At 40.2% G+C, this 23,500-nt stretch overlaps 1 protein-coding gene across 2 annotated transcripts; it reads right to left on the bottom strand.

Moving 5' to 3' along the window:
• Positions 1 to 8,188: 8,188 nt before the first annotated feature.
• On the bottom strand, positions 8,189 to 21,904 carry LACC1 (laccase domain containing 1). Of its 2 annotated transcripts, none has more exons than XM_057409728.1 (6): positions 17,455 to 18,536; positions 16,044 to 16,225; positions 15,410 to 15,575; positions 13,329 to 13,554; positions 12,721 to 12,899; positions 8,189 to 8,826 (listed from the first exon to the last, which is right to left on the bottom strand). In XM_057409728.1, exons 1-5 carry the CDS (start codon positions 18,020 to 18,022, stop codon positions 12,725 to 12,727), a joined length of 1,317 nt encoding a protein of 438 aa, XP_057265711.1. In that variant the 5' UTR covers positions 18,023 to 18,536; the 3' UTR covers positions 8,189 to 8,826; positions 12,721 to 12,724. The 2 variants fall into 2 exon arrangements, with proteins under 2 accessions (XP_057265711.1, XP_057265712.1); XM_057409729.1 differs by lacking the exon at positions 8,189 to 8,826 and adding an exon at positions 21,510 to 21,904 and having other exon boundaries at positions 12,208 to 12,899; positions 17,455 to 18,050.
• Positions 21,905 to 23,500: the final 1,596 nt, after the last annotated feature.

Here is a 23,500-nt window from a genome sequence, read left to right as displayed (position 1 = left end):
ATCCAAGAATGAGCAAGCGGGAGAAATATTATTGCTATTTGTCTGTCTAGCCTGATACATATATTAACAAAACCAAGCTCAGAGTCATGCATGGCTCTTGTGTGCACTTATAAACACAGATGCATAGTTGAAAGTGTGTGCCTATGCATGTAAATAAGTGATAAAAATATGGATGGAAGCATATGCATTCAAATGAGTTGGCACTTCTATTCAAAGAGCAGAGAAATCTGTATGTTCCATGACTTCCTTTGAATTCCAATAATCTTTTTTCCTGGACTTGTCTGTATATTCTCAAGCACTGAACAAACTCTTCTGAGATACTGGAGACCTTCAACTTCACATTTTCTGCCAATAATTCTATGCTCCCCCTCAAAACATTTCCCATGAACTCAAAATATCTCTCATGAAAATAGTCTTACCACCTTCCACATTCTTCCACAAAAGTACTAATGTTTGTTTTCATTCATGTTTAATTTAACCCTTCTATAAACTGATGAAATTAAAGGTTTTCCAGGTCCATCTCACAGAGCAGCTTTCAAAATCCAAGTTGAGTTCCCAGTGTAGAGGCTTCAATTGTACCATCAGCATCACCAGTGAACAATAATATCATCTTAGTTTTACCAGATATACTGAAAAATACAGTTGGATACTAGATCATGGAGAATGAAGACTGCAGTGCACATCATTAAGAAATAACAACAGGGAGGCTATGGGAGATTTCTTTGTGATCACTTGCTGGAAAAAATAAGCACTTGAAAATGTTAAGGAAATGTAACAGAGTCATGTGCTAGAGTTTCCAGTAAGAAAAGCTCAGAACCACTGGCAAAGCTCAACTCTGAATAAAACATTGTAATTGTTAGTGTCAGTTCTGCAGGCCAAATCGTGAATGCAGGCATGTTCAGGGATACTGAAGGACTAATTAGTTAATTTGTCTTAACAGATAAGAATATTGAGGACACTGTAAAACAAAAATGGAAGAAACGTCAGAGTTCTTTGCTCTCAAACAAATAAGTACATTGATTTAGAAGTTAAATATTGATCTAGACATGCAGGTGTTAGGAAACAAAGGAAGCTTCTTTCATTAAACTAACAATATGAAGCAATTTCCCAAGTAGTTCCAGTGCAGCAGTCCTATAATAGAACTGATAAATCAGGGTACGCTTTCATCAGAATCTCATCTTTAATAGTCATGTCAGCCTGTGAATCCTCCTGGATAATCCTTGAGTGTTTAAGATTGTCCAAGTTATCTCTGTTTCCAACAGGTCACTAGCCAGACTCAGTAGGATAGTTATCCAGAATGTGGCTTCCGCCTTTTAGTCCTTTTAGTTCATTTTGCAGCTCCTCCTCCTCTCGACCTTTTACAAGTCCCTCATGGCCATCAGTCTAATCAGGTCTCCCATGGGAAGTGATGAACTCCAATCTTAAGCCAACACACCAAAGAACTTCAGTTTATACATCCTTTATGGCAGCTGAAAGATCAGACTTTGCCGACTTAATTATAAAGCTTTGAGGTAAACTACCAGCCTTTAGTCCAATATAGTTCCATTTTTTCCCATTTAGTAAAAATACTGCCACATTTGCACCACCTACCCAAGAAGTCTCATTGCACCACCTACCCAAGAAGTCTCACTGAGTTTCTGTGTTTCCTGCAGGAGGAGGCAGCACTGGACAAGCTGGGGTACCTTAAGAGAGTGTATGCTGCCCTCCAAGTTTAACCAGAATACATTTTACCCCCAACACTTTTTGGATTAGGTGTACTACTAGTGCTGTCTTCCACTTCTTCTTAGTAAGATGAGGCTTTGCACGGAGGGAGAAAGGAGATGGCCCTTTGCATTCTGTGGTCTTTATGCTTTGTGCAAACCCACACTGGAACAAGGCAGAGCACTGCCCTTCTCCTGTGAGGTCCTCAGACCACCACTAGGCTTTGGCTAACAATGCTTCCATACTCCTCCTGTTTTTACAGGAGGTAGATGCACTCTCTATAACAAGTGAATTTTCTACTCAAAGTTATCTGGGACTGTTCACTTCAACACTCTCTTTGGTAATGGTTTTACCTTTTATATTCTTGTTTTCACAAGTTTTTATTCATTTTTTGTTGGCACTTATTCTCCCATAGAGAGGATTTTGACCATAACTACGCTTCCAGTTCCAAGCAGTTATGCATGGGGAAAGGTAACTCTCACTCCTCCAATCGAAGGGCTAATCTGATGAATCACAGCTGACCAGTAAATCTGAAACACAAACAATGACCTCCACAAAACATTTGTTTGTACTTATGTCCTCAAAGCTGAAAACTTTAACTACTGTCCAACTCAAAACACACCTATGAAAACTGCAATCTGCAAACAGGAGAAAAAAAAATGCTACAACAATTTCAAATTGTTCCCTCTGCTCATTTCATAAATAAATGAGAATAAAAATGCTGTTTCCCACAGTGGATAAGGCAGGAAGTAGGAAACAGGCCAAAATTTCCTGAGATGGTCTGTAGAAACTGCGTACTCCGACAGAATTTGAGAACAAAATGGTCAAAGTTGGTTTTGCTAAAGCGGTAACTCAGAATGTATTTACTACATTACTGCAACAACTGATTTTTATTGAAACAAAGGGCCTTACCTATGCCTGGAAATTTTGACTCCTTACAGAAGAAATATTTTATAGCATGCTTCCTGCTAGACCAAAAATGTGTTCTGACATTCCTATTCCTTAAAAAAGTGTGCACTTCACACAACAGGCCTTCTAATAGCAGCCAGAGCCAGTCTTAAAATATGACAGGGCATTACATCATAGCTCCCAGAACAACTCTGTGACCCACAACTTAAAGAAAAGGGGTTGCTTTTTCATTGCAGATGTTGTGCTTTTGGGGTTCCCTATATGACCCCAAACTCAGCTGCAGTTGCCACCCAAACATATCTTAGTCAAAGCCATGGGATTTTTGTTCTTTGGATGTCTCCTAGAAATCTCCCCCTCTTCTTCCCCAGCTTTGAGAACATCTGGTATGAGTGTCACAGCTCCAAAATTTTGGGATGGTGCTTTCACGGCCTGAAAGTTTGGCACAGCCCTACAGGTCTCTTGGTCTACAGATTTTACTATCTAGAAGAGGATGCCTTCAGATCTTTGTGCTATGTCTTCATAGTTGACCATCTTGTCAGCTATGTTCATAGCACTACTGTCCCAAATAGTGGCATTACCCACACAGAATAATAAAACCACAGTAAATTCATAGATGAGAAGTTTCTCTTCATGCTTTCTTATGAGAAGTGCGGTAATAACAGGATATTCAACTGATCACTCCAAATACTGAAGGATCTACTTGTACCAATATGTCTGAGCCTCCCTCCAGGGGCTAGGTAGGATCAAGAGTATCAGAAATAACTATTGCGCCAAAAGAAATAGTACTCATGATGCTCAGTAAATTCCCATTGGGCAGACTGGAGCAAAATATACAGTAGGTAGTGTGCAAAAAAGTCTTCTTTGACGTATTCCATGTGTTTCTAGCAGAACCCAAAATAATAGGCTTATTCCTCTTCATGATCTGTCTCTTCCCAGCACCACAGCCTTGCTCAGAGTCTTAGATGGCTGCCATACAAGTAAGGAGTAGTTTCACCATATTTAGCACCCTCATCCTGTCTGCCCACCCAGGACTGACCAGGAGGTCAATCTGCCTTGTCCACTGTGAAATTATTTCTGCTGTAATAATTAGTATGGTTGAGAATAGAAATGTTAATGTAAGTATTCACACAGAAGAGTGCTGCTCCCTTTCAGCCAAGCTGTTCAGATGGGGCCCCATAGCAGCAGGGAGCTTGGACTTCTAAGCAAGAAGTTTGGGATTTGCTCCATAACAAACAAGACAAGATTCTTCAAAAATTTGAAACTCTCAGCTCTTGAGCCAAACATACCTCATGCCATTTATTCTCACAGCTAGCTTCAGAGAAATATTATGATAGAAAATCTTCCAAGTCTGCAGAGTTGGGCTGTTAGCCAAGCTGAGTGAAATTTCAAAAAGCAGCTTCTCTTCCATAGTTTCAGTTCAGAAATACATCTGCAGTGGGCGAGGGCAGATTTGCCCCTCACTGGAATTATTCTGGACTCAGCGAGGTCCCAGAGTCCTGCATGTACATAACATATGTAGTGGTTATCTGTCTCCACACAATTAACTTTGGTGCTCCCACTGTTTTCATAGATTTGAAGCTTGTGAGTACATGATATGCCTATAGCAGGGTTTAAATTAGGAATGAAGAGAGAGGAGAACTGGAACATGTCCATAAGCATTCAATACTCCAACCTTTACAGGTTCTGGAGAAAAATCCTGACCACACAAATAACCTTGATAGCTTTAGCAACTGTGGCAAATAACTACACATAGGATTATGCTTGGCAGCACTACTCAGACAATATGGTAGGGGGCCATGTTTCCACATGGATAAACTCTTGCACTAGATCTTTAATGAGCAGGTGTAGAAATGTCTTCATCATCATGGTGCTGTCTTTTTCTGTCTCTTCTATCCAACAGTGCCTCACCATGGGTATCTGTTTCAGGCTAGCTGCATCGCAAAGGAGATTTCTGTTCCCTGCTTCTGTTTGCTTATAACAGCCTCCAAGACAGATGCAGAGACAAGGAATGACTGGCTGTTTTTTCAGTCTCAGATATTGGCTCAGTAGAAAATGGTTCATCACTAGCCTGAGCACTCTTTAACTCATTTGCTAAAAGGAATGTGGCTGTATCCCCCCTTTCTGGTATCATTCATTACAGCGGGCAAACAACCTCAGCAAAAACCTCACTCTTTTATTTCAGCCTTAGCCCAGTTTACTGGGGATAAATCATTACATACAAAAGCACTCAGTCCTATGGTGGATATAATTTAAGGGATGAATATTCAGTTTCACACATTGTTAAACCTTCCCCCCACCCACACCCCGCAAAAGCTGTGGAATTATTTTTGCGTTTTAGTTTCCTTGTGTCAGTTTTCCAACATCAGACTTTTAAAAAGTTTTTGCTTAGGTTAAAAATGTTCTCCTACCATAAATCTTGTGTCAGCCTCAAACATACCAACTATTTTTCACTTTCTGTTTTGAGCCTCCATCATGAAGATTGCTTATGGAACATTGTGATGGATTGTGATTTACAGCTAGGAAGCCTAAAACAGATCCTAATTGAAGTGCAATAGACTATGACTGTTGAAAAGGAGGGAATTGAGGGACATCAACATTATTTAGTTAAGGCTGCTTCAAGCTTCGTTTGTACCAAGAAGCACAACTTTGTGAGCCTACCAGAAAAATGGTCCCTCTACAAAGTTCAAATGTCACTCTCCTTTTAAAAGAGCATGTAAGTGAAAACTGATTATCACCAAATGGCCATTAACAGGGCAGAATTTAGAGAACTAAGAGCTGGGCAGATCATCTTAGGAAAGACTAGTGGAGCTAAATGTTGCATGTAGAACTTAGCTAACTTAGCTAAACATTTACTGAAGGGAACATAACAATCTACAATCTACAGAGGAAATATTTACTGAAGAAATAAGAGGATTAGCTCATGCAGATAGATATACATAAATAGAAAGATGAGCCTGGTGGAAGACAGACTCTCTTTTCAGCATGAATTGAGATTTCAATATTTGTTTTAATTTGTGATGGCACTTCTTCAGTTTTAAATGCTTTATTTCAGATTGCTCTTAATATTCAAAACAGGAAATGAGGAGTTGTTCCAAAAGACAGATTGAAACGTGTCATCACAAAAATGTTGAAACTAGCCATTAGCTTGGTCTGAATCCTTACCCTTTCTCCTATGAGAACATTTTAGCTCAAGCAGCCTGATTTTCCCATGTTATGGTGCCTGCCTTTTCTGACAGACTTTATGTTAAATAGTCACACAAAAATAATGAAGAGAAGTCAGCCGCGTTTTGCATTTCCTGGCCAATGCATATGCAGTCAAGTCTCTTCTTAAGGAGACATTCTTAAAGGAAATTACAGCAATATAATTGTACAATGGACAAGACTCTAAAACCTGACCCATGTTGCTCTGATGAAGATGTGCTAGATAAGAAGAGCATGCAAAGTTATCTTTAACTTCCCCAGTTTGAGAAAAGCAAAAAAAAAAAAAAAAAGCTACTGACTTATAGTCCCTAAAATCTCAAGCAAATGAAGGGCTGCTCAGGAAATTTTTCTCCCAATATCTCGACGTTGTGATGTGATATTTTATCATAATGTCATTTGTGGCAGCATCAGATAGGCTGAAGAAATGATACCATCAAGTCTACGCTTGTTTTTCTGCCATAGCTAGCATGGAGTTATGTGACCTAGGAAGTTTCAGTGCTTGGGGAACTTAAGGATCAAAGTTGCATGGTAATTGAGGGAACTGAGAAAGATCTAAGCATCAAATATAGCAACAAACATCCACAAGCCTAAAGAAGCCTCTCTAACGAGCATCTTGCTCTGTTCACCTTTCATGTTCTGAAAGCTTTTTGAAGGAATGATATGAAGAAGACAGACAGCAGAAAGTCAGAACAAAATTGCCTGCATAACCCCATTTTATTTAATGCTAATTTTATGAAGCACTTACTAAAAGCACCTATTAAAACCAGCCAAAAGGGTTTGAGCCACCTGTCACAACTTTATTGTCACAACTGAGTTTTCCGTGATTCATTCTTGTGCAGGAAAATCAAGCTTACAGCTTTCAAACAAAGAAAACCAAAGCAGAACCAATACATTTTCCTTTAGAAGCAATGTATGTTTGAATATTCCCTTAGGGTAGAGCTCAGTGCCTCAAAGAGAAATGCTCAGATATTTATTTCAGATAGGCAGGGTTTTCTATAGTTGCCATTGATAAAATCCCTTTGAACTGAAACATCTGACCAGAATTATGAATTGCTGCCTAAAATATTTGCATCACATGAGTAATAGTTAAGTTATAGATCTTGAAATGCAAACATTGCTTTCAGCCTCCTTATAAAATGCTTGTTTGATTTTAGGGTATGTAGACCTCAAATTTTTAAGCTGCAATAATTTATTTCAGATGTTTAGGCCTTCACTAAGTGTAGAAGAGGAAACACCAGAAAAACAAATGGAGTAGTTAGTAAGTTGTGAATTATATTTGCACAAGAAGAGAGGAAACGAACCCTTAGACAAAATCAACTGTGAAAATGAACTCTCATATTTTAGTCATATATTGATTTTGGTCTCAGATCTCTTTTCTGTTGCAGGAATCAAATGGAAATCCATGCTGTGTCCTTGCTCCCATGACTGCCAGAATTCAGGTTGCCCTGGAGATATAATGCCATGTTTGCAGAAGGGGAAGAGAGAGACCTCAGCCCTGCTGTCCTCCAGGGACCATGCTCCAGAAATTCTTCTGTGGGCCTCTTTGACCCCTGAGAGCTCATAGACAAAGAGAGCCAGCCAAGCATTTGTAATGTGAGATGCTACTGTAAATTAAATGATTACTAATGAAAGATCAGAGGGATCACTTAAAAAAGCTAGCTTCCTGTTTCTCTGCATGCCTTTGGGAAATCCATAATCATGCTTTTTAGCAGCACAGCCACAGGCACTGTGTATTAAAAGCAAGCAGAGAAGCAAACTCTCTTAGTCTTATAAAAAGGTGTGGCACTGAATAAATATTATCAACATCCTGGATACAAGAATATACCCAATTAGGACAGTTCTTAAATCTATATACATTTCTATCTGAATCATTCATTTGGAAAGATGGGATAGTGACTACTGGAAATGGAAAGTAGAACAAGTTAGCCTTACAGGCAGGGCTTGCTATCAGTCTTTAGAGGTATGTAAATCCCTCAGCAGGTCAATACATTATTTCCTCTGTTACATATAGGATTTACTGGTCCCATCAGTGCACTGTCCTATTATATTGTTGCACAAGAGGCTGGAGTTCAGGGAGGGCTTTGGTACTTTGATGAAAAGCTTCACACACATGACATCAAGGTGAGTAGCACACCGAACCCACTCTGAGCCTCAGGACAAGTATGTGTAGTTTGTCTCCCTCTTTGCATCACCCAGCAGCAAATTAAGCACGGAGTGGAAATGAGGACAGCAGTGAGGGAATCCAGGAATATTGACTTCTTTGCTGTGTAGCCTGGAAACTTAGAGCTCTTGCAGAAATCTGTAAAATGGGAATGGGTTGAAGGATACTGATAAAGATCCTGTGCTGAGGACAAAAAGTTTTACATGGCTGAAAAAAAAAAAAGGCACATGCATACAAAAAGCAAGCAACAGTGGTGCTGGTCTGTGCAGAATGGCAACTGATTCCTCCAACAACACAAGTTTTGTTAGGGCAATTGTGAGTGGTGCTGGACAGAAAAAGCAATGCACAGGAGATAAACATGAGGAAAATAAGACTGAAAGCAAAGACAAACACTCTGCAAACTTGGTTACTGCTGGGGAAAGGAAACACCTTCTTGTAATTGAATGCTTGTAATTTGGGAGGAATGATACACTTTCTGTGTGTTGAGATGTGTCCAGGTGTTTTACTGAAGGTCTGTGCCCACAGCTTCTGAGTTTGCAGCTGCTCAGAAATGCAGACATCAACCACAGAACTCAGGCTAATAACAACTGTCCAGCCCCCAGCCTGTTTCCTCAGGTTGTCAGTAGAGAAAGACTAGCAGTCACCAATGGACCAAACCTTTACAAATACATTAAAAACATTTTTCATCTCACCCCCTTAATATTTTTCACCTGTGCAATACCTGTAGCAGTAAGTGCCACAGTTTGGATGAACATTTCACTAATTATCTCAGGCTTTAATCAATGCCTCTGAAGTTGCATACTGCTTCCCCAAGCACTGGAACCAGAAGTCTGTGTTGGAGCTGCCCTGTTTTACTGCAATAGTGAATAAAGCTTTTCTCAGATGTGTTTTGGTACGCTACATTCAATTATATAAATGTAAATAAAGAGACCCGTATTCAGAATCTACAATAGTAACAAATGTTAACTGCACAGTGATAGTTATCAAAAGCAAAACTCAATGTGATCATGTCTTGTGGTTGCTTCAGGGCATACCACTATCATAATTTATATTGTTATTTAATAAAAATATAGGGCAAATGCAGCTTATAAATTTACAGGGAAGGTTAATAAATGGGATCTGATCATTAGGTAGGTGCAGCTGAAATATTTATGAAGCATTTAAGAGCTTCCCTAGAGGTGGTGAATCAGGGCTGGTCTGCTTGGCTCCTTCAGTGAATGAAAAATGAATAAATAGGATTGTGAAACAGCCTTGTCTCCTTTTTATTATGCCCTTCTTCTAAACTTTTTTTTTTTTTTTTTTAATATGAGAATTAAAATGCCTTGTAGAGAGGAATTCTGAAAGAAAGTCTGTATGATATACAGCCTAGCCTGTTTAGGGACTGAACATTATTATTATTTTCTCACTGGTCCTGGAGTTCTCTACCACAGTAATCCATGTACAAAAGGCTGCTTCCTGTCTTGACAGCTTTATAGTCTAGGTAATTCGTTATAAAAGAAATAATGAACAACGATTGTGGCAACAATTGCCTTCTAAATGTAAAGCCTTAGGTGTTTCTGCCCGTTCTGACATGCTGTCCAGCTTGCACAGTGCTACCACAGCCTGTAAGTGGTATTTTTCTAAACAGAAAGTCACTGCTGTCATTCTTGAGCAGGCATGAACAAACCAGGGCTTACTATCAGTACCATGTTACTGTGACTTAACATACTGTTGAGCATTTGAATTGTAGTAGCATGGCTGCAAGGTCTTTCTACTTGCTGCAAAGTTAAATGCATTAGTTTAAAACCATCCTTGAGGTGAGATGGGCTAACAGCAGGCACATGGGCAGCTAAGGTCACAGAGGTGATCCAAGGACTGGGAAGCCTGCCATATGAGGAAAGGCTTAGAGAACTGGGTTCGTTCAGCCTTGACAAAATAACACTCAGGGGAGACCTAATCGCCATGTTCCAGTATTTAAAGGGTGGCTACAAAGAAGATGAAGACACCCTTTTTACAAGGAGTCATACAGAAAAGACAAAGGGCAATGGGCACAAGTTACTCCCAGGGAGATTCTGGTTGGACACAAGAGGAAAATTTTTCACAATAACAACAACCAGCCATTAGAATATTCTCACCCAGGAAGTGGCACTTCCCCAAAGCTGGACAATTTTAAGATTCAGCAGGAAAGGATGCTGTGACATCTTGTCTAGACTGTGCTTTTGCCAAGATAGGTTGAACCAGATGATCCTTCAGGTCTCTTCAAACCTGGCATTCTGTGGTTCTATGATGCTTTAGCTGTCAAGCAGTCCTTGAAAAACTGAGTAACTCAGCTACTTTTGATGGCATGCTCTTAATCGACAAGGGAAGAGGGATAAGCAAATAGCACTGACGGATGAGCTTTGGCAGAACTTCAGGTGCAGGGACTGAAGATTATGTGGGGCTATTGGCAGAACTTCAGGTGCAGGGACTGAAGATTATGTGGGGCTACTGCCCCCACAGCAGAAACAGCAGAAGAAGACACCTTACTTCACTGTTACATCCATCAGTGCTCATAAAGTGGTTCACACTTAGATACCAACCAGTGCAAAGGGACAGAATTAAAAGATGAAGGTAGGCTGTTAGTTTTTTTTTCACCTACTGAAGCAAGATAATCCTGTCAATGTCCATAAATTTTATTATCCTATATTTGGAATAAGTCAGTAATATGCATCATACTTATACATACCACACACACCATCAAGTAGTGTGCAGAATTGTGGCTTGGCAGCATTAAGTTGAGGAGTGTGAGTGTTGCCCCTACTGGAGCGTGAACTTCCAGTTTGAACCCAGCTATGAACATCACCACAGTGATACAAAAGAAACTGAGAACTATGAAAGCAGCAACGAGGTTTTTAAGTGGTAACTGAAAATGTAAGAATTTTTACTGTCAAGGCCTGCAGTGCTACAGCAGAAGAGGAATCATATTTCTAAAGGAGAGTTGAAAGAAGTTTTGTTTTGGCAGGTGGTTACAGTCAGAAGGTAACATACTCGGAACCAGGCTCTCTTCTGGGGAAATACCATTCACAGGTAAAAGTTATTTAAAATGTCTGTTCTCTTAGAGGACAAGGAAAGATACAATTTGGTCAGCTCTAAATTACAGCCCAACAAGATGAAAAATAGATTATGATTCAGGCATTGATGCCAGAATAACTCGGCAGATGTTCATATAGGCAAAAGTAGCAGCATACGCTGTGCAGCGCTTTTCAAAATGGGTGGTTTGAAAACCTCTACGTGCAGTGCAGCCAGGGCTGGAAGTGCAGCGTGAGCCAGCACTGACCCCTAGTGGACATAGAAGTCTAGAACTGAGCAAGATCGTTGAATTCAAAATAGAAAATACGTCATGCGGACAGTTATCCCAAGGCTTGTGCTTGGCAACCTTGCAAGTTACAGTCAGCATTGGTTTACTGTTAGGAATCTCTCACTGTCTATGTATGAGGAACTATCACATCTACTGTAACATCCAGAGGAAATTTTTTTGTGGTCAAAAGAAAACAGTGCACACTTAGAATTTGCTTAGTAAAACTTAGAATTTGCTTAGTAAAACAGGCAGAATCATAGAATGGTTTGGGTTGGAAGGAATCTTAAAGATCATCCAGTTCCAACCCCTCTACCATGGGAAGGGACACCTTCCACTAGACCAGGTAGCTCAAAGCACCATCCAACCTGGCCTTGAACACTGCCAGGGATGAAGTCCTTCAGTTCAGGCTGAGTTCAAGCAGCACCAGGGTAATTTCTTATGATGGGACATTTTTATCAGTTTAGTAACTCCAAAGCTGTAGCATTACAGCAGTATGAAGTTTTGCCTTAGCTTTTCAGCTCCCAGAAAACAGCTGCTTGGTCAGGAAAATTAACTGAAGTTAAATCCACTCCCCTTTTTAGATATTTATTAAATAACTTGGCATTGTTAAAACTGTCTCAGGAGACTTTAGCAGAGCACCAATAATTTAAATGAAAAAATCCTAAGGAAACATGAACATACATACCATATAATAGTAAGAGTCTTAGTCCTAGTTTTTCTACAATCAAAAAATACAAAATAGTAGGGGTTAATTTTTTTCAATATCTCCCCCTCCCCCAGTATCTCCTTGCTTCTCACTTTCAAGTTATTTTCCGTAGGAAAAATAATATAAGTGTTTTGGATGTCTTCTTTAAACTAATCCAAAGGAAAAAAAAAACACCCCACCCCCCCCAAAAAAAAAAAAAAACCAAAAAAAAACCAAAACAAGCCCAGGCACATAATTCCATAATAACCTTCTGCTGAAACTACTGAAGTTGGGTATTCTCTAACAGTTAATGTGCAATATAGGCTTCCCTTCTTGTATCAGTAATGTCATGATTCTTTCAGTATGTCATAGTTCTGTCACTTTTTTCGGGCTCTCACCTGAAAGCTAATGAAGACTGGGTTTTTGTGCTTCCACCACCCAAGTCAGTGAGATTTCTGGGGAATATTTGGTCAAGGAGGCTCAAAAAAATTGGAACTTGCATCTGGCCTTGCAGAAGGGCTTTGCCCTTGTTTCCTTTGCACCCTGTCTCAGACAAGAATTATTGCGCCCCCACACCTCAGACATTTATTCTTGCCTTAGAATGGCAGGGAAGAGTAGAAGCAGGAGAATCTTAAGACCCATTATTCCTCATTGCAGGTCTGGGAAAGGAAAAAAGAAGAACTATGAGAAGAGAGAGATGCCAGACAATGCACCAGACTTATTTTCTAAATACTATTCAAGAGTTACCATCTCAGTCTTTGATTGATATGAAGCCAATCTGTGTCCCAAAGTTAGTCCCATCACGAAAGTGAGAGTAAAATTTATCAGGGTGGCATGCAGTACAGAAAGTGATATTTTGGTTCTGGTCTGTGACAGAATCATCTTGGATGTTCTCAGGAGGAATCCCACCCCTCTCAAGAAGAACCCTTGAAGGAAGAAAGACAAACAGAAAATGTTTTTTGTACATTGTCACGTTCCTTAAGACACTGTCATTCAGACAGCACTTCAAGTACCAATTGAACAAACTGTGCTAATATTGTGATTGGCCTTTATTTTTTTTTATTTTTTCCACTATTAGACTAGAATAATTGATTTTCTGCAGCCAATAAAACACATTAATTCAGATATTTGTCTATAATCCATAAACTAACAGTAAAAAAGCAAAATAATGGTTGAAAACCAGCAAAAGAGAGGAGATACCATTCATTCACAAGTATCATTTGTTGATCTGCAAAATACTAGGGAGTACTTTAAGATGGTGAGGACCCTCACCATAATAGTGCTGGATAATACAACATCAAAATAGTTATTGATAACTAATGTGGAATTAGTCTTAGTTCATGCAGTAGGCTTACCGTGTTGCTCTTCTAATATCAATATAAGGATTTGCAGAGTCAAATTGTCTCACACACTTTGGATCAATTCTGTGGAATTCTGTCGCTGACTCATGAGGAAGTTTATAGCAGCAAGGTCCTACAGACGGGCCCAGCACCACAAGGATATCTTTCAAGATACAGCCATATGCAGATACCATAGCATTTACTGTGGCCATAGAAACTCCTAACAATGTGCCTTTCCATCCTGTGAGAAATGAGAGGTTGAGGAAAAAATTGTATAAATTGTCTCTTTAATTTTATATTATTAAAGGTAGAAACCAATAGATGTCTTTGCATCTGAAATAAATATATCTAACAACAAATAATTATTTTTTAAAAAACTACAACACATTAACTGCTGATATAATTTAGTGGAGATGGAAACTAGAGAGAAGAATTTAGATTAGGATTCCAGAATTCCATTTTCCCAGTGTCCTGGTTTGGGCTATTGGAAAGTAATTTACAGTTCTTCTGTGCTTGAAACATTTTAATGGGAATATGACAACAGAAATATGTTACAGTCAGAAGCTTATTCTTATGGTGATAGGGTGAAAATGGTTTTAGTGTTATTTTAGAGAAAAAAAAACAAGAGGCTTAAGCTAGAGATAGTTTGGCATAGACAAAAGACAGCCCAGCTTTGCACTATGGTACTGTTTGGGATAGAAGAAAGCCCAGCTTTGAGTTCTTGTATCTCAGTTTGATTCCCAGGAAGCTTTGCATTGCACAGGGAGTGTGTCATAACAAAGGATAGCATATGCTAATTACTTTTCCTCTGCTTTTCCACATCCAAAGTGGCCTTATACCTAATTGTCTTTGATTTGTATACATAGCAACATGTTCAAGTTAAACATGAACTGAGGTGGGGTTGGAAAGGCAGGAAAGGACTTAAGATAATTGGAAGCCTGGCAAGGACTGTAATGTGGGAATGGAGGCCAAAACTTGAGAGATGCAAGGCAGGAATTCAGGCTAGATGTGGGAGGTATGCTTGGAGAAGGCTGTGGTGTGGGCTGGGGAAACAATGTAGTGTGTCAGGGACTAGGCAAATGAAGAGGCAGCAGAGAAAGGAGCAACTACAGACTACAGTATTTAACAATAATTAGGTTTGAACACTTGCAAAGTAAAACTTAAAACTTTCAAGAGCAGATAAAATTCTTTTCATCCCTTCTCCCCATTAAAAACTACAAAACCCCCTCTCCTCCCAGACACAGGCCACAATTCTCAGTCCTCTCACCTTTTCTAACCTAAGCTTGCTAGGCAACAGGTGGGACACACACACACACAGACACACACACACACACACACACTCTTTACTGAAGTCAAAGTTTTGATCATATAATGATGATGGCTCACAAGTTTGAATTTAATTTGGCTATTTACTGAATGCATGAAGAATTGTATGAATTAGGTGGTATTCACAAATTCTAGGCAGAGATGAAGCTTCCTGCCATATCAAGGGGTGTACTGGCATCAAAGCTGAGGAGAAACTCTCAGCTGTGCAGTCTCCTTCACCTTATAAATACAGACTTTATGAAATGAAATAGCCCCAACAGGAAAATCTCCCCACAGGATATGTGTTCTCGCCCAACAGCTGGGACATCTTCTGAAATCAGACATAGCCCCAGGTTGTGCTAACCATCTTTGCTTTAGTTATACTCTCATTAGGTTTTACAGACAAGAATTTATTCTGAGCCAAAATGATTATTGGGGGCATTTGCTTGAGAGCCATTTTTTATGTAGGAAGTAAGATAGGTCACAAAGAAAATTAGTTGGTTTTGGCTACTGCACCAGAAAAACAAATGTATAAATATATAAATAATAATTATTACAGTTATAAAATACTTTAAAAATGCATAGCTTGGGAAACAAACTATTGTCAAGTCTAATCTTGTTTTGGCAGGGTCCAGGTTTAGCAGGTCAGGGTCTACACTGCTATGTGATCTTGCATTTATTCGTTCTCACTCAGTGCTCCTTTCATTGCTGATTTGTATTCCTTAGTCCATAACTCCCTTTCTTCCAGTGGTCTCCCAGTTATTTTGATCTCTGTGATTTAAAATTCCTACCAGAATGAGCAGCACCGCAGGCTTTTCTGACAGGATCAGCGAAGAGCACAGGTATGCAATCAGCACCTGGAGCTGCTATTGTAACACCTTTCTGATTCGTAACTATTCCATCATAGCTGTCAGGTTCGGTCTTTCCCATAACGCACACAGCATTAGCATGATCAACCTGTCAAGGCAAAACCAGAACATGGATAGTGATATGTCAGCAAAAAGACCCACCCTGCAGTTCTGACTAATGCAAAGATTTTTCTTTGGCTTGAGACATTTCTGCACCAACAGATTATGTGTGGAAATCAAGCACTCCTTTGTTCAAATGTCATGCAGCTCTATATAGGAGCGATGCATTTTTCTTTCAAGAGAAAAACTGCTCTGATCATTTATCTGATTTTTCTAGTCTGTGGTAAGATAAATGTTAGAATGTACTTGGAAGAAACAGTGCTGCTTCTCCATATAGTGCCAAATGGCTGATGTTTGGATGGCTATTCCCACAGAAACTGCCAGCGTAGATATTTTAGTTGTCCTGCTTCTCACGAGTTCTTGCTGAGAAAGATAAGAATAATGCCTACAGTTTCAGCCAGTGATACATGAAGGAAGATATGATCTATTTACAGAAATGCATTGTTTGATAAGATACCTTGACTCTGTGAAAAGTCTCTGGGTTAAATCCTGCAGCATTAGCTAACCGGCGAAGATTTTCTTTAACAACAACTTGTGGGTCCCTCCGCTTGGAACTGCTGAAGAGATTGCAGGAGCTTAGAGTTGGTATGTAGGAGATCCCACCTGCCCTTGTGGTAAATCCATGTAGGAAGATATCATCTGGCAAGGGAAAAAGGACAACAAAAAATTACTTTCAACACAAGACCACTCTAGATACGGGTTTATACTGAACAGACTTGAAATCAGCCAGTTGAGCATTGCATTATGTTGTATTTAGGTATGGCATTTAAATTTAAGGATTCTAAGTTTCCTTTTTGCTCATAACCATAATCCTCTGAGCCCAGATTAGAGGGGTTTGAGCAAGAAGGAATCCTGGCAGATTTAGCCTGACTTTTTGCAGAGTTGTAGTGCAAAACCCCAGAGAAGGGGTAACTCACTAAGGAAAATGAGAGATTTTTAAAAAAATGTTCTAAGGTGGAATCTCCCAACTTTTTTGGCAAATGAAGTACTAGTCCTCAAGACTTCACAGAATCTCAAGCTTCTTTCTAAGGCACAGTAAAACCAGCAAGAATTTCTAGTATTATTGAAAAATCCTGTTTTTACCATGTGGATTATTTAGTGTGGCTTCATGTACCAAACGCAAACCCTGATGTGCAGAGTGATGGGGAGGTGGGGATTTGTGTGTCCAATTTGAACACAGAATATAGTCCCACAACTGGTATTTTTGCTATCTTAACAGCTGACAAGTGACATAACTAGAGTTAAGATTAAAAATCTCTTACGTAGTATGATCTTTTCAAAGTCACAGTGAAAACCTTGAAGCACAATGAAGGCAGAGATGCTTTTAGGTAACTCATGTTCCTTTCATGCTCTGGATGATTTCAGACATATTTCTGGGGAAAGACAGTTCCAAATTTTTGCAGTAGCAAACCTCAGCTTTCCCCTGATTACTCTAAAGTATGAGACCTGAAAATCACACCACTTCAGAGACATACTGTAGTAAAAAGTCATACCATGGCAGGGACACTGAGACACCAGTCTGATTAACAAAGCATGCTTGAGGCTGCAGACCAGGAGAAACTCCTGTCCAGCCTTTCCAGAAGATGATGGCAGCTCTCTAAAGTGTCTAATTCTCACACAGAAGGAAGGAGATTTTACCATCTGTAGTAACCTCTCTTTCCTCTGATCATGCCCCAGGCCTTGCCAGTCTTCTGCTGAATCTCTATTGACACTTCCCCCTCTTACAGGCAAGATATACTACTACAACATCACCTAGAGTTATCTGCTGCCTGAAGACAATTCCAAATCTTACCCATTTTGCAATTTCCTTGAAGAAGTATGCTTGGAAACTAGTCTCTCTAAAATCTGTTAACTGGGATCCTCTTTACCTGGGATGAGAGAAGATCTGAGAATGGTGAGCTCCCCTTTGAGGCTCGGCAGGCTTTCCAAGTACATCTGAATCTCGCTTTGGATGAGTGCCATGTCCTGTATAGGAAGTGTTTGACTTTCACTCTGAGTTTTAGCCATCTTCAGGTTTTCACAATCATACGCGATCTGTAAATCCTCAAATTCAAACTGGTAGACTGCTGTAAAAAGATGATCTATATATATTCTCATTAAGTCTTTTCTTAAGGTAGGTAGAATAACTTTAATAATGCTTAGGTTTTTTTCATCCAGGCTTTGTTTGATGGTGTACAAAGCAGCAGCTGTATTCGGGGCATGTACCATCTCCAGTCTTTTCTTCAGACTCTGAAAACCACTCAGAGCTGGAAGCAAGGACTCTTTTGCACCATTCCATTCACTTCCTTGACTCTGGCAACACATGACATAAACAAATGGAGCAGGGATGGAAGAACATTTCTCAATAGTTTCCACTGTGTTACATAGCAGTTCTTGGATGTTGTTCTGCAAGTTGGCTGGTAGGCTGAACAGATCTACCAGTACTGCTTCCACCATACTGCAGAATACTTTAAGATTCTCACAACTGTCAAGTAGTCAGTAACAAAACATGAAAAACAAAGAAAAAGGCAAGACATCATCATTAGTCCAACCCAGAATTATGTTATTAAGGCAAATCATTCAGTGATACTATATAGAGAAGATAGCACAGCAGTAATTACTGTCTTAGGATTTCCTCACTGCATCAAAAGAAACTGCAGCAAGAGAAAAGTAGCGGAAATGGGAATTACTATGTATGTATTAAGGTATTTAGATATTTCCCTTTCGCCCTTCCTAATTCAGGCTTTTTCCAGGTCTGGGATGATACATAATATTAGATTTATTGAAACAATTAATCCACATTAGCCTAATGGGTCTTCTTGACCTCTGACTGTTGGGCCCTCCTCAAGTTCCCATGAGAGGAACCATATACAGTCCCTCAGCTTGCTGGGACTAGAGAAGCTTCTGTAACAATTTTTTTGGAGGCATTTTACAAACTTATGGCTGAGGTGGAGCCTATGTCTGCTACCCCTCCTGGTAACAGGGGCTGTGGGCTGTGAGTGAAAGGACATCTTTCCCACAGGGCTTGACAAGACTCTTTTAACTTCCCCCTTTTCTGATATCAAAAGTATTGACTTGCTAATTTCTGACTTCTGTGTGGTGGGGCATATGACTGGTATAGTTCTTTTCAACATGCAAACATGAAGTCAGCACAGGTTACTGAAACTTTACTCACTAATGCAAGAAGTATACATAACTACATTAAAATAATATAACATGCATACATTGAATATTACATACACTATATATAATATGCGTATATAATATGCATGATATATGTCTAATATGCATATATAATGAAAATAATATAATGTGCTCAACTTCCTGCCTCAGTATTTTCATTACGCTAGCTGCACTCTCTATTCCAAAATCAAGACATGTTAAGCTTATCCAAAATAATTCCATAGTTCAGGGCTTTTCTTGTGGCCCATAGTGTAATTCCAGTTTTGGTGGAACTTTTTCCCTTTTCTGAACTTTGTTGATCCAAGCCCAGCTAGGCCTGCCTGTGGAAACTCATCCGTCTCTTCCTCTCTCTGTCACTATGAGAGCCTATTTTACATATCCTTTCACAAGTGTTTTATAATATTTTCTCCAATAATGTTTCAGTTTCCAGTGCAAGCCTCCAGAGTTCTAGAACAAAAGCCTAGATCTCTCTGCTTTGGGAAGCTTGAACAGAAAACTTGTATTTCATGACTAAGCACAGTGCTTGATCTAGAAGGAATACATGCAGATTTATTACCAGTTGTAAGACCCCATAAATATTTAAGAGTATTTAACACCACAATTTTTTTGTACAGTAGCAAATTGTGCATGAATACTGATTTCTTTGCAGGAAGATTAATATCTTTGCAACAACAAAGGGCTCAAGAATCTTTTAAGCCTTTGAAATCATGCTCTGCTACCAGAGATAACCACACCAGAGAATGCCTGCCTGCATTATGTTCCTGTTCCAAGTCCTCATTTGCCTGTAACTACATACATGGTCTGGCCTCCCACCACTTCACTACCCTGCAAAAGTACTGCTTCTGTGTGTACTTGAGGCCTACCGCTATGGTGGACTTGCTCTCCTTCTTGGCATTTTATGGCTGACAATGGATTCCCAGTTTCTACACTCAAATGAGAGATCAAAGACCTTTCAGGTTTTAATGGATTTTTTATTCAGAGTAGGTTTTACAGAAAACATTCTCTATTTTCTTAATTATTCTTTCCCCTAGACTGGAAGAAAAATATTCCTGAATGATGTTTTGCTTTCTGCAAGTTGAACACTTACAGAGATTAATTAGTGACTATCAAAACAGGTGAACTGAAAGTATCAAAATGTGACAGCAGATAAAAGCATCTGCCAAGGATTTTGTTTCCTGATTTTGCTCAGAGTACAATTTACATACGGCTGATTGACAATAGATTTTAGAGACAAGAGCTTGCTACGAAAACATTGTCAAAACAGACTCATGTCAAAGACCAGGTTGGACGAGGCCTTGGGTGATATGTTTTAGTGTAAGGTGTCCCTGCCCATGGCAGGGGGGTTGGAACTACATGATCTTAAGGTCCTTTCCAACCCTAACTATTCTATGATTCTATGATTCTATGACTGTGACTTGGGAAATCAGGGTATTTCCTTCCCTACCCTGACACCCTCTGTGGGAGACCTGTATGAGTATGACATGATCCCTATCCAGGCATAGCTACTAGCCCCAGCAAAGACAGTACAACAGAGGGCTGTAGTAGACAAACAGATTATTCCTCCACTTCAGATATGTCAATAGTGGAAGGGAAGTATATTTCATTGCTGTCCTCATACTTGCCCAGAAAAGTACCACCAAAGAAAGGGTGGAAGGAAAGTGTTTGCAGAGGGAGAGGCAATTGCTTCTGTTATTGAGCTGTGTGTGTATTGCAAAAAGTCCACCGGGGCAATTATTGGGATGTACACAAAGAAACAATGGGACTGATTCACCTTTCAGTTTTGCATCACAGAGTTCTAGTGAGGTCAGTGGTGTCAGAAGTAAAACTGCTTACACTCATAATAAAACTGTTTGACTGCTTTCTAAGTTCCCCAACAAACCACTCCTCAAAGCAGAGGATTGCCAGGCACAGCAGTGTTTTAGCTTATGAGAAATGCATTCACAGTTATTCAGGTTTAAAGTAACATGCTCTACAGTCCCAGTGTTCCATGGGAAGTCTCACTGCACATACCCACATCAGAAATGATTATGTGCATTTGCTCATTTCAGTACACAATGCAAAACAAATACTTGCACAAACTTGAAGCCAAGACCACCCATTAGCTGTTTCACTCACTCCCTGAAACTCTGTCAGTACAAATATTTGAAGGGTAAAAAGATTCTCTTGCACAGACATCAAGAAAAAGAGAATTAAAAAAAATGATAGTTAATGAGAAGAGAGAAGTGAGGAAGGCAACAATAGTGAAAAGGAGAAAAGCAAAGTGAATATGGAAAAGAAACAAAGAAATAAAACCAGGCTGCAGAGAAGAGACAGCCAAGGACAGAAAAAAGATCCAAAAAGTGACTTTCAAATACCCTGGAAATCTAATTCTAAAACCTTCCCGCTGGTCACAAGACTGCTGGCAATTTCCTGCACCTTTGAATCCTATTGTTACCTTACAGATACTCAGAAGAACAAGAAATAATTCACATCTGCCAGAGAGAGATGCCCAGAGAAAGAAAAGAGATCATTAAAGCAGACCAAATGTGCAGGGATAAGAGCACATTTGTAACAAAATTTCAGCAAACACAAAAAAATGGGAGGAAAAAGAAATAAGTAAAAATGTCTTAAACAGGATTAAAATTAAACGTTCAGTCTCTCTTAACTTAGATGTATTCAGGCAAGGTTGAAGAAACAGAACTGGGTACTTACAATGAAAATACTGAAGTACATGCAGTTTTCATAAACAAACTCAAAGTTTACAACACAGGAATTTACTTACGCAGGAGCACAATCCTCTTAAACTCTCGAAAGATCTCATCTGATATAAGCACACACCACCAGCTTTATATATCACACTTCTCACTGTCAGTCTTGATTTGTACAAGATGGAAATTCCTATTCTAGGTAAGATTGTAGTGGGAACCTGTATTTCTGCTTTATGACAAGACCCTCCTTTGCTGCTGTCAGTATCAACAGGAAATAACAGACTGTACTGAAAGGCACCATTATGATTAAGTGCCTGGGCAGTGTTAAACCCGGAAGCATCATTAACCCTGCCATGTAACTCACTGCCGTCATCATACATTTCAACGCATCAGCTTTGCACAATCACAAACAGATTCAGAAACATACAGCATAGCAAAACAGAGTGAGAACACAAAGAAGTTAAACTTCTGCAGACTGAGTTTCCTTTTCTGAGCTGTAACCGCATGCTCCAGTGCAGAATTTGGCAGTCAGTCAAGAAAAAGCATATTCAGAAGGAAGAATCCTGATAAAGAGGCTACGAGGCCAGTGTTCAGGGCCACAGGCCCAAACCAGGGATTCCAGTTCCCCCTGGGAGCAGCCATAAATTCTGCAGGCTTCTGAAAAAAAAGTCTGAATGTTTTGACAGGCCAATGGTCAAAGGGCAAGGGGGGCGGGGGGGTGGGGGAGGTTTTGAGGGATTTATATGAGGCTTTGTCCAAGAATCCAATGATAATAAATACATCTTCTCAGCTGTGATAAAATCGTAGTCATGACAGATAAGTGTATGACAACTGAAGAAAGGGAGAAAAAATAAAAGGCGTTTTTTTTTTTTCCATTAACAGAGGATAATACATAAAATGTGATTTTCTGTGAATTGCCGTTCTCTGTCTCCTCTTCCTGCAGCAAACCTACATTTCTGCCAGGTCCAAAACACACCTTGGCACTCCTCCTGCTTTCCCTTCCACCAGTCACTGGGCAGAGGGATGAGAGCTAAATCCTCCTGGCTGCTCCTCCCAAAGGGAAGAGATGTCAGTGTCCTGTCCTTCCCCACACAGGCACCTATTTTGATGAAACTTGCAGAAATCACTTCTTTTTGAGGCTTTCCATGCCACTGTCTAACACGGCTGAAGTAGATCTTTAAAAATTAACAGGGGACTTGATGAAGAGAGATCAACACAGTCATTTTCTTCCCTTCAACCAGGCTAAAGAAGGAAAAATATTACTGGGGTTATTTTTGGTGCAGAATGCTGAGAAAGGGTACGGAAAAGGTCAGAAAATATCCATCATACAGAACAGTATTGAAACGTCTCCAGCTGAAGTAGTATACTCAGCTCCTGTCATTTCAAAACAGGGATGAAATAAACAGATTGTATGCAGAGATTATATCAAATACTAGCAAATTATGACAGAAAATGCAGTTAATACAATGAATTAGGTATCTTCGGGAACTTGGAAGCTAAATGACGCTAAGCAAAACTGCCTCAGCCACAGACAGAGCCAGGCTGCTCTGCCGCTACAGGCCCCGCTGCGGCGCACCCACCCGTTCCTGACAGTGTGAGTTCTTCCCTCCGTTCTTTTCCCGTCTCCTACCACGAACGACCCCTTCCTCCCGCACCTCTCCCGCCTCTCAGCGCCATTGGCAGCCGCTAACATCCGAGCTCCCCTCACGCCGCGTCCGCAGTCGCTGCTGTTCTCCGACACTCCCTCAGCCCCCAACGCCCCGCAGTGGGGGAGGCCCTTGGCCGACGCTCCCTGGCCGGCGGCGGGAGGGCTCTGAGGCGGGGCGGCTGTGGCTGTGAGCGGGAGCCTGTCGCTGCTTACCTTCATCGCCCTCCTCGCCACGCTGCAGAACGAGGTGGCCTTGTCCTGCCGGAGCACCTGGCGCTGCAGTGTCCGCGTTTCAGTCAGGACTAGCAACCTTCAGGCAGAGTCTGTGGGCCATCTGAGCACCGTTTAATATATTGGCCCTGAAGATGTACTTGTGCCGACTCAGTGCATTTTCTTGAGAGTTGGCTGTCACTTTGT

The sequence above is a fragment of the Pezoporus wallicus genome, unplaced genomic scaffold (genome assembly GCF_028554395.1).
Source record: "Pezoporus wallicus isolate ANWC-B61680 ecotype Strahan unplaced genomic scaffold, APGP_CSIRO_Pwel_v1 contig_2543, whole genome shotgun sequence".
Taxonomy (NCBI): Eukaryota; Metazoa; Chordata; class Aves; order Psittaciformes; family Psittacidae; genus Pezoporus; species Pezoporus wallicus.
The sequence above is the reverse complement of the archived record's forward strand: the minus strand, read 5'-3'. Positions and strand labels throughout refer to the sequence as shown.

Coding starts and splice junctions, on each gene's coding strand:
- LACC1 (XM_057409729.1), bottom strand. CDS start 18,022: ATGGTGGAAGCAGTACTGGTAGATCTGTTCAGCCTACCAGCCAACTTG. Junction 15,576..16,043: donor AGACTTTTCACAGAGTCAAG/GTATCTTATCAA, acceptor TTGCCTTGACAG/GTTGATCATGCTAATGCTGT. Junction 13,555..15,409: donor CTGCGGTGCTGCTCATTCTG/GTAGGAATTTTA, acceptor CATTTCTCACAG/GATGGAAAGGCACATTGTTA.